The sequence below is a fragment of the Oryzias melastigma genome, linkage group LG24 (assembly GCF_002922805.2).
Source record: "Oryzias melastigma strain HK-1 linkage group LG24, ASM292280v2, whole genome shotgun sequence".
Taxonomy (NCBI): Eukaryota; Metazoa; Chordata; class Actinopteri; order Beloniformes; family Adrianichthyidae; genus Oryzias; species Oryzias melastigma.
In genome coordinates, this window is record NC_050535.1 from 11,363,197 (window position 1) to 11,374,267 (window position 11,071).

General features: G+C 35.3%; 1 protein-coding gene across 3 annotated transcripts in view; it reads left to right on the top strand.

Annotated features, from left to right (window-relative positions):
- LOC112158071 (CD2-associated protein) overlaps nucleotides 1–11,071 on the top strand; it is a 42,040-nt gene that overhangs the window by 26,841 nt on the left and 4,128 nt on the right. For 2 of the 3 annotated variants that reach the window (XM_024291255.2, XM_036210470.1), the window contains 8 exons: nucleotides 568–666; nucleotides 1,544–1,597; nucleotides 3,899–3,935; nucleotides 4,061–4,120; nucleotides 7,213–7,357; nucleotides 7,941–8,101; nucleotides 9,172–9,287; nucleotides 10,347–10,430. In XM_024291255.2, the coding sequence (XP_024147023.1) occupies nucleotides 568–666; nucleotides 1,544–1,597; nucleotides 3,899–3,935; nucleotides 4,061–4,120; nucleotides 7,213–7,357; nucleotides 7,941–8,101; nucleotides 9,172–9,287; nucleotides 10,347–10,430 (756 nt within the window). The remainder of the gene's footprint in view (nucleotides 1–567; nucleotides 667–1,543; nucleotides 1,598–3,898; nucleotides 3,936–4,060; nucleotides 4,121–7,212; nucleotides 7,358–7,940; nucleotides 8,102–9,171; nucleotides 9,288–10,346; nucleotides 10,431–11,071) is intronic. The other variant, XM_036210469.1, reaches the window with a different exon arrangement.

Below are 11,071 nucleotides of genomic sequence, written 5' to 3' on the forward strand. Positions count from 1 at the left end.
AACTTTGTTTCTGCTGATGTTTTAGTGTAATTTTTGGAAGATAACATTAAGTCTATTTTAGGGAAAACTAATCCACAGATTTCTCCAAATCATAAGTTTAATTTAGTCTTTTTTATGATCATTCATTGTTATGATTTTAGTTTCTAGATTTCCCTCTTCGTCCAACAAAAAGACAAATGTTAACCTGTCAGATGGAGAATTTTTAACCTTTGTGTCCTGACTTAAAACTTCTGGAGTTTTTTCAGACTTTTATTTTGACATAAAATTAATAATTTGAAGGAAAATCCTGAATAAATATTTTAGATTTTTCCATTTGAAGTGTTTTAATATATTGTTTTCCTTTAGCTACCTTTTTTGTATCATAATGCATTTAAAGTAAAAAAGCAATTGTTTTGTGCATCCCCATCTCCCAGCATCCCCTCTGTTAGTTGCCGCCATCTAGTGGACACTCTAGAAAAGTGCTCATTAAAGATAAATAACTGATCTGTTATAGACTTGGAGGGTATATTTAGGGCTAGAGATGCATCATTGACCCTAAATGTTGATGTTACTTCATCTGTCTGTCAGGACACGGGGGAGGTGGGCTGGTGGCGAGGCGAGATCGGAGGAGAGCGAGGAGTCTTCCCCGATAACTTTGTGGTTGTCATTTCTGAGGCGGAAAGAGAGGTGAGATGGAGCTTTTTTATTTATTTTAATAGAAAAGATATTTTATCATATTTAAAAGCGAAAACTTATGTTTAATTAAAGACCTGCAGGTGTTGACCAGAACATGATGTACTTTTATTTTATCCATCTGTTTATTTATTTATCCTTTTTGTAAGGATGCCAAAGGGGGATTTTTAATTCCCAAAGTTCCTGTGCAGGAGATTCTTTTTGTTTTCTGCTTCCAGTTTGTTTCAAGATTTAGTTTTATTGGTTTAAAAGTTTGTACAAAATAGAAGCCACTATAAATTTGATAACGTAAAGATTTTTTTGAGTTAAGTTGGAGGATTTTAGAAAAATTTAAAAAATAAATGCTATTCACTAGTAAAATGTTTTGGTTTTGTTATGTTAGATAAAAATTTGCTGAAAAGCAAAACTAAAATGTCCCTTTAAAACTATATAAACTGTCAAATAAAAAATAAATATTTAGCATTTATTTTGTTTTTCTGCTGAAAACCAAGAGTACAGTTGATGAAAGCAAAAGATAAATGTTTTGGTTGCTTTATTTCAGATGTTATATAGATTTATAACATATTAGTTAGATAACATATATGATTAGCTTTATATAATATTAATAATAAAGTTGTGTTTCAACAAATAGTGGATGTTGGAATATAATGAGTCATTTTTCATTGTACATTTTTAGTTTTTATAAGTCTTTGGTCTAAATTCTGCCATTTTTGCTGTTTTTGTTAATTAAACCATAAAAAGTTAAACTAATGGACGTAAAAGTTCTCCTCTTGTATAGTAAAATATCTTCCTTTTCATGAGCTTCTGTTGTGTCAGCGTAATCGGTCACTTTCTGACTTGTTTGACTTGAACAGATTCTTTCTGTTTTCAGAGTTTGATGTCGCGAGGATCCATAAAGTCGTCACCAAAGCCGGAGTTGGACCCGGTAAGATTCTTTGTTTGTTTATTGCTTTTAGTTTAAAACACAAAAAGATTTAAGACACTCAAGAGATGAGGACAAAATGTCATTTCATTTCCTTTTTCTCACGTTTTATTTTGAAACATTTTATTGTACAACCATAACAATAAAACATAGTTTTGACATTATTTACTTTCTGATTGCTGTTGAGAATTCTTACATGTTTTAAACTGTTTTAAAATCCTTAGAAGTGACATTTTTAGATTAATTTTCATTACATAGGACCTTTATTAAAAAATGCTACAGGAAAATGTTAAAACACCAAAAACAAATTTTTTTATTGGAGTGGATCTATAAATTCCACCTTTTGTCTACCTTAAGACCAGCTTAAATGAAAATGTTGCTTTATAGTGATTTAAAAAAATTGTCAGGTTTACTCACCCCACGCAAAACACATTTCTGAGCAAACGAGAATTTCTTTTCCTTTTTGAATGGACTTGAAAAAAGTTCATTATTCAGTTTTTTTTTTTACAGTTTTTCTGAAGCAAACATTTCAAACCGAGGTCAGCTACATAAAGAATGCAAGAAAAACTTGAAACCAATCAAAGGAAAAATGTCATCATCTTAGGTCAAGATTATTTCAGAAAGGTTATTATCTTAATGAAGTCTACATAAGTAAGCAGACGTTTACATAGAAGAATTTTTGAGCAACTCTTTGCACTCGGCGTGCAATAGAAAAACTTCCCCTCAGAAGATGATAAAACCTTCACAAGAACCCGACTCAAATACCAGAACATCTCCTGTTAGACCAGCACACATTAAACCTGGGTGGACATGGGCTGTCGACTGTATAAGAAAACTGGACTGAGTGACCCCATCCAAACAGGAAGTATCGTCTGACTCCAGTAGTCCAAATGCTATAGACTTCTGTTGAGAAATAATCTCCTATTACTCAGTCATTATGTTTGTCAGAGTAATTATTCTTACTCCAATACCTTTTTTAGTATCTTCTTGCTAATTTTTTATTATTTTTTTGAAGTGCAAGTTATTCAAGTTTTAAACTAATTAGAAGCCCCAGTAAAAGCATTCTCACTGGCCCTCACAACGGATGCTCAAACTGTTTGATATATTTCTTGTAGCGCACTTTCAATTGGTAGGGGTGTGGCCTTCCATCAAGCTCACTCCTGATTGGTGAGAGTTGTTGCCATAGAAATCAATGACCTATGACAACTTACTGACAATTTAATGTTCCAACATGTCAGCGTTCAAATCTAAAAAAAAAAAAGGCAACTGAATTGACTGAAGGGAGCATTTTTCAATGAACGATGTCACACTCCCTCACTCCAGTTCTCATATACAGTCAATGGCTTAAAAAAAAGCAAACCTTGTATTTAGGTACAAAAAAAACAAGATTGTAGACCACTCGGTAAGCTAACGTTATGACTCTCTTCAATGTTTCCCACAGCAAGTCGAAAAACTTGAGTTCTCAGACCCGGACAGGAGTATAAAAGTATCATATTTGTTCTCTGAGTGCTTTAAAAATGTATAATTTTCTTGTTTACTGACTTGGAACTGATTTTTAGTGTTATATGACGCTAAAAAAAATCTTAAAAGTACAACTTTACAATCCTTAGAGAATATATGTAGAATGTGTTCACATGGAGGAAAGATGCAGACACTCCACCATAGCCAAATGTTAGGAATGCAAAAGGAACGGTTCAGAACCCTAAAAGGTAGAAAGCATGTTCTGCAGCTTAGCTTCATAAATATTAACCTTCTGCTGAAATGTCAGAAAATATCACACCTTCATTTGGCCTAAATTGAAGCCAAATTGCTGAGATGTTATTTGCTTAATGGGTCAAAGTAAATGAGCGTTATTGGAGCTGGACTCTGCTGAGGTCTGTCAGGAAATGAGTCTGGAGATTTGAGCCTCTCCGAGCCCTCCGACATATCACGGAGGTTTTTAGCTGCCTCTTTGTTTGTCAACGTGTGAGATTTGTTTGTTTGTTTGTGTCCTGACTTCACTCCAAGTATTTCCCGTGAATCTGTGGGGATCTCATGAGCCTTCTGACTGACTGTTCCTGCAATAACCTTTTGTTGGACTTTCCACACAAAACAGAGATGAAGCTAAATGTCAAGACGAAAGGGGGCGGAGCTAAAACATTTCATGGTAGAGTGGAAGGACACTACAGATAAAAGAATCAAAAATAGTCATTTCTAACCGTTTTATTTTTAAAATAATGTTTTTTTTCAGTAATTAGACTAATATTGACTCATGTTTTTTTATTTTATTTTGTAATTTTGCACCTTTTGACTTTTTGTTTGCAGAAACGGAAGAAACCACCTCCACCCACAAAAACCGCAGGTAAGGAGGAAGCCGGATGATCTCAAGTTGACATTTGTGAAACTAAATCAGACCCGACATCAGATGCAGGATGATCGATTCCTGCGAGTCGTCTCGGGTGACTGAATGAAATGTTTCGTTTGCAGCTCCAAGGCCAGAGATCCCCTTCACTGACAGGAAGCCTCATCTAAAGCCTGAGGAGAGAGGTGAAGGACAAATCCTCCACCCTTCCTTTTAGCTCTCCATCAATCCTCCTTTATCTTTCCTTCTGTCCGGGTTTCTTTGGCTTTAGTCTCCAACTTCTTTAAAAAGCTTCTTCTCTCCACTGCGCTCTGTAAGGAGTCTTGAGTCCCTCCGTCAGCTTGTTATAAAGGTTTTTTTTCTAAAAAGGGGGCGTGTCTTCAAAAGCAGAAGGTCACATCAGCGACATATAATTCTGTTTAGGGTGTATAACAGAATTGGCAGCAGGTGGCGCTGCAGGCTACTTTTATGCAAATGTGAATGTTTGAACTCTCAGGAACAATCAAAGCCTTCCAGATTAAATTAGATTATATTTTTAATTGTGGAGGTGCATCATTTAGATGTATTTTTAGAATGGAAAGCATTTTCTTTTCTTATGTTATTGTCGCTGCTTTAAATGTTTTCTGGTTTGATTCCTTTGCTCAGTCTTTCATTTTTTTCCCTGAATGTTTGGGGTGACGCAGATCATTAGTTTCAGTCTTTAACCAGACTGTTGTGGAGCACGAAAATCCTCATCAGAGCTGTCTTTTCTACTACTTTTGGACAAAAGATTTAGGCGTTTCACAAGAGAAATATAAACATTATTAGTTTTTTTTATGTACTTTCATCTCCAGGTGCTAAATGAAAAGATCCAAACCTGAGATTGAAATGCAGTTCAAGGAGAATGAAAGCTCAATGTTTGAAATCCTTTTGGTTATATTCATAAAGACACACTGAGCTCCATTATCTGTGAAATCTCTTCTTCTTGTTAGATTTTTCTTCTGTTTCTCAGAATCTTCCTCAGCTTCTGCTGCTGTTTTTAGTGTCTTCTCCTTTTTTTCTATTGATTCTTTTCCTGCTTCTTTTTTTATTCTTCTGGTTCTTTTCTTATTTTTTAGTATTCTCCAATATTTTAAATTAATCTGCTTCTTTTAGCTCTTCTTTCAATTTACTTTTGATTTTTTTTTTTTTTTGCTTCAAATTCAGATTTTCTAACATTTTTTTCTCGTATTTTTTCTTCTACTTTCTATGCTTTCTGCATACTAATGAACTGTTTTACACACTGAACATGCAGAACCGTCGTCTAAACTTGACGTTTTGAGCGTTTTACTTTACAATGGAGGATCTGTCATCTCTTCTGATCATCCCCTGCTGTCTTTTCTCCATCCTTCAACGCTCAGAATCCGCCACTCTTTAGAAAAAGTTCATCTTTTTGTTTTAAGATAAGCAGCTTTCAGTGTCGATGCACTTAAACACGGGGGGTCTCCCGGGAGCCGAGGCGCAGCGGCGGTGTTGCAGAGCGCCACGCGCAGCTCGCTCTGCCCTGGAGCGCCGCACAGCTGAGTCACGGCAGAGCGCGACGCTCCGACTGATGACACCACGACAAAGCTGAGGAAGAAGCCTCAGATCGCTCTCAGTTGGTGGTTTAAAATAGAGCAGCGTCTGTTCTGTCAGAAGAATGTAGACAAATGGCTGTTTTGGGGCGGCTGTTCAACATTAAGATCTTTGGAGTAAATGAGGAGAAAAAGGAATCAGACTAGTAGATTCAAATATTCAGATTCTCAGTGAAAGCAGAATTTTGACATTTGATTCTTCAGCTTTTGTGTTGTTTAGATCAAAGTTGAGTTTTACATTCTTTATCAACAAAACGATGACTTCTACTCTATAATAAGAACTTTACAACAGATGATTTGCCTCCTCAAAAATATATATATATGAGATTAAAGTCATAAAATAATGAAGATCAACATTTTACGAGAACACAGTTGTGAAATTAGGAGAAAAAGTCAACATTTTACGAGATTAAATTCGTAAAATTATAAGAAGAAAAAAGTCAACTTTTTTGTAAAAAAGTCATAAAATTAGAAAAAAAGCATTTTACAAGAGGAAAAAGTCATAAAATCATGGAAAAAAAATATAATATTAAAGGAATTAAAGGAAAAGAATTGAAATTTTTACAAAGATGAAAGTGTAAAACTATGAGGGGAAAAAAGTCAACATTTTACGAGAGTAATGTCATAAAAATCTTTGGGGAATAAGTCAACTTTTATTTTTTAAAGTTGTAAAATGAGAAAAAAATGTAACTTTACAAAAGTAAACTTGTAAATATATACGTCATAAAATCCTGAGAAAAAATTCATAAAATTATTTCCAAAAATCCACATTTTTTTCTAGGATGGAGGCTTAAAATAATGGAAAAAATGTCAACATTTTACAAGAGTAATCTCATGTAATTTGTAAAATTACGAGAGAAAAGTTAACATTTTCTGAGAAGAAAATTGTAAAATTATGAGAAGTCAACTTTTTACATAGTCATCAAATTGAGAAAAAATGTGTCAAAATAAAATGGTAAATTAATCATTTAAAAAGTAAAAGTTACAGAAAGTTGACAGAAAATAGTTGAGAATCTTGAGCAATGTGAAGTACTGCAGCATAAATTCTGAAACATTTTCATCTAAATGGAAGTTTTTCAAACAAAGCATCACTTTCCCTGTAAAATGAACATTTTTGGAAGTGTATTTGTACAACCTAACTCTTGCAAGATTTTAACATTTTTTCCCCTTTTAATGTACAACTTTTTTCTCAAAATTTTACAACTTTATTCTCACATTTTTATTACATTTGTTTATTTATCTTATAGAGGCCCAAATACGACTTCTTCAAGTTTTCTTTTTTCTTCAGTTTCCTATTCTCTCTCTTTTTTTATGAAGCTGCAAAGAATGAATGAATGATTTTGATTTCTTTATTTTATTTGATATAGCACTTTACAACTGCTTATAGAATACCGAAGTGCTTCGCAATAAAAGAAAGAGGAAAGTTTAAAACATTAGACAAATTAAGAACAAAATATAAAAAACAGCATCAAATTACAAAGACTTGCCATAATTCTCAACTGTCTTGAACAAAACAAGTTTCAAGTAAAAGTTATTTTTTTGTCTCACCTAAATGTTGTTTGTTTGGAATCACCAATCTGCTCATTTGAAAGCGAGTTACCAAATTCAACCCTTTTTTTAGGGTTTGCCTCATCTTAAGCTCCTGTTTTCACATCCCTTTTGTTCTTTTTTCTCTTCTGTTTCAGTGGAAAGGCCTTCTCCAGATCCCAAACCCCACAAGCCGGCGCCCGTGGTCCCTCCCAAAAAGCCCATCCCACCAGGAAAAAGCAAACCTGGAAGTTTCCCTCCAAAGAGACCCGAGAAGACTTTTGTCTCCTCCCCAAGCTTCAGGTTGGTGTTGGACTCTTTTGTGACTCACTTGTCCGTTTTTATCCAACATGTCTCAAAAAGTCGAGCATTTTGAGTTCATTTGAGTGCAATTATGAGCTTTTTTAAAAGGCAAAACTTTTATAGGGCAACCCCTCCTTTATGGTGCAAATGTAGAGCTAGTAAAACCACTCCTACCCCTCTAGAAACAGGTTTTGACCCCATGTTGTACACACCTTTTTATCATATGAAACCTAGAAACCAGCCTCTTGTGGTCATTTGTGGGACTGCAGCCTAATTTCCATTTAGCTTTAAAATCTGAAATGTGGCTTAGTGCTACTAGTATGTGACTTCTACACCATGATGCTGCCACTGCCGTGCTTCAGAATGGAGATTCTTTAAAAATTTCCCAGATATTGGCTAAACAAGACTCTATTTCATTTCAATATTGTGCATCTTTAATAAAGCTATTTTTTTATGCTGCATATTTATATTAATTTTGTGTATTTGAAAACAGTTTTTTGTTCTATAAATTTCTCTGTGTCCTACATAAAAAAGGCTATTTAATCTAATAATTATCTTTTTTTTGGTCTTTTTTTAAATGTAGAGAAAATGGAGAGGTGTCCTCGTCACGACCCAAACCAGAAGTGGAGCCGGTGGCTCCCTGCAAACCCAAACCTCTGAACGTGAGCGTGGAGGACAAGCCCCCTGAAGGGGGTAAAGACAGGCTTCAACCAGCTCCCCAAACCCAGCTCCCACCTGCATCAGGTGAGTTCCGGCTGAAGTTTCAACTAGAAATTCAGTCACATTAACGAGGGCTCATCTGATTTCATGTACCATATTTTCCAGAGTATAGGTCGCAAGAGCATGAAATGTCAAAACAATCAGATTCTCTTCCATGTTTGTTTTTGACGACACTTCTTCTGTAGCAAATACTTTGGATGCTGCGCCCTCTAGAGGTTGCTAGTGGAAACAACTGCTAAAAGACGACCAGTGTTGACTGAGAAAATAACAAATACTGTATATAACCCTTTTGATGTCTGAAAAAAACGTACAAATAATTTGTTCCTGAGAAAAGCTGAAATGGAATTAATGGGTAAACCTGATTCAAATAATCTTCAGTGGCCTTTAGTTTAAAAACCAGAGGTCTTGAAAACCCCTCTGATGAAAACTGTGCTCTTGTGACATTTTCCTGATGACGACGGCAAATTTCTGCTGAACTCCTGCTGCTCTGGAGAAATTATGCCCCAGAAATCCGCACAGGCTTTTTGGTTTTGCCTAAAAGCAGCACAATCCTAATTAAAAGACCGCTGGAGACGCTTTGAGAACAGATCAAAAGATGATCGGAGCGCCACTTGAAGTGAAGTCTTCGGCTGTCGCTGCAGAGAACCTGAAAACGTCTGATCCAACTTCCGTCTTTGAAAAATTCCTGTTGATTTAACATCAACGGAGCCGTCAGTGATTTTATCTTCTTATTTCCACGTTTTTTCCTCTCAGAATCTCTCCGATCTGTGCATCAGTCTGTTCTCTGCTCACTTCCTTCTGAAGTACTGAGCAGATCGTCCAGCGCTGGCATGTCGCTGTTATGACAGCCTGTATGAATCACACACAACCTCTGGGTGACATTTCTGCAGTCGCTTTCATAAAAACAGACCCGGCATTTCAAAATAAAAGCGTCCGCATCATTAGCGAGCCGCCCGTGAGCGATAACACGATGAAAGGAGTGATAATGAAATGAGAGGAGTCACTTCACCTCTGAATGTTGTTTGTTCTGGATGAAGTCTTCCACTTAACAGTCATTCCCTCTGGTTCTCCTCCTCCTCCCCTCTTGCCTGCAGACCTGATGAGTTTTGACGACTTGTCGTCTGCGCCGGAGAAGCTCTCTCACCCCACGGCGAACAGACCGAAGATGCCCGGCAGGAGGCCGCCCACCCAGTTTGTGGCGGAGAAATCGGTGAGGAAGCAGCGAGCGTTCCACGAAAGGAATCTGTCAGAAATCCTCACGTCTGAACCGGGAAAAGAAGAAGAAGAATTGACGTCTGAAACCCAGAAGATTGCCTTCGTTTTGATTGACATGTCGTCTTTCTCTTGGCGTTCCCAAAAATATTGTTTTTCTTTTTAAACCTTCAAGCTGAAATGCGTCTCATAAAGTCAATTCTAGCTTTTCAGAGATAAAGAAGTTTCATAAAAAATAAATAAATCCTTGCTTCTTTAATATCGGCTCGTTGAAAAAAATCCATTAAATTCAAATTATTTTTCATCTTTAAAAACAATATTGATCACTTAAATCTTTTATTCAAAAGTGTTTTGAGTTGTAGGAAAATAAATGCTTTTGTGTTGGTTTTATAGCTTTTAGCACTAAAAGTTCTTCAGTTTAAATCCGTTTTTTTAAAAACAAAAATAAAGTTTTACTTAAGAAAAATAAAATTGTTCTAAAAAAGAAATTTAGGAAGAAAAAAAATGTGTTTTAACGGAAAACAAACAATTTGTATTACTGATGCCCACTTCCAATGGCGGTAAAAATGTGAACATTTGTTAAAAATATTTTCCTCAGCTTAAGAAAGAACATCCTCAAAGAAATGTTTTAAATGTAATTCCATAAATCCATGTTTTGTTAAGTTTTTATATATGTAAAAAAAAAATGAAGTCAAAGCTTTAATGTACAATTTCCTAAAATAAAAACTCCTAAAACAGGAAAACGTTCAACTAAAATGAAAGGTTTTCAAAATAAAAGAAAAAGCAGAAGGAAATCCCAATAAAAGCTTTATTTCTCAAATTATGTGACAGGATCAATGCTATTCTATTATCATAAAACTTCAACAGTAAATTACATTTTAAGTTCTAAATGTCTTTTATTTTTTTATCTGTTTTAAATGAAGCTTTTGGTTCGGGTTCACTGAACCGTCTGGACAGTTTCAGTCAAAGAACAAAGTAGAAAAAAAAAAAAACCTTTAATTGTTGTTCAGTCTTCACTCTTGAAACGTTAGCGTGACATCATTATGTTTTCTTGCAGCCTACGAAGGAAACGGTCGGGGAGAAGTTTTTCAAGTCTGAGGACGAGGAAGCAGCAAAGCCAAAGCTAACGGAAACCAGGAAGGTACGGAGACTTTAAGCGCCTAAAAATACCACACGAATTTGTTAAAGATTTACATTTTTGGTGAAATTCACACTGGAGATGTCAACATCTAAATGACATGCTCTCAGACATACTGTAACAACATGAATCAACAACATGAATCAGCATAGTCTGATGCAGAGAAAAGCGGCTTTTCATAACTGCACTTGACTGAATTAGCTCATTTCAGTCACAAAAGTAAAATAAATACATAAAATCTGGTTCCAAAATGTTCGTTTATGTTCTTTGCAGATCTGGTCTTTTAAGTTTGACTTTATGCCCCCAAAATCAAAAATGATTATTTACTGAAAGAAAATCATATTTTATCAAAGTCAAAGAAGCTTATTTGTATATATATATATATATAAATGTTGTTAAAAAATCATATTTTACCAAAGAATTACAGACAGATTAAGCTATTAGCTGCTTTTTCATCATTAAAAAAATGGAGTCGTATCTGCTGAGTCATTCAACTCCAATCTTTAGGAACAAAATGACTTTTTTTTTTTCCTCTTTCCTGTGTCGACACAAACCGATGATCTGCAGCGCTAAAGACTCGCTAACAAGCCAGTGTTGGTCATTTAATTGGCCCCCTCCAGACCCCGCTTTGTATCTCTGAGAGC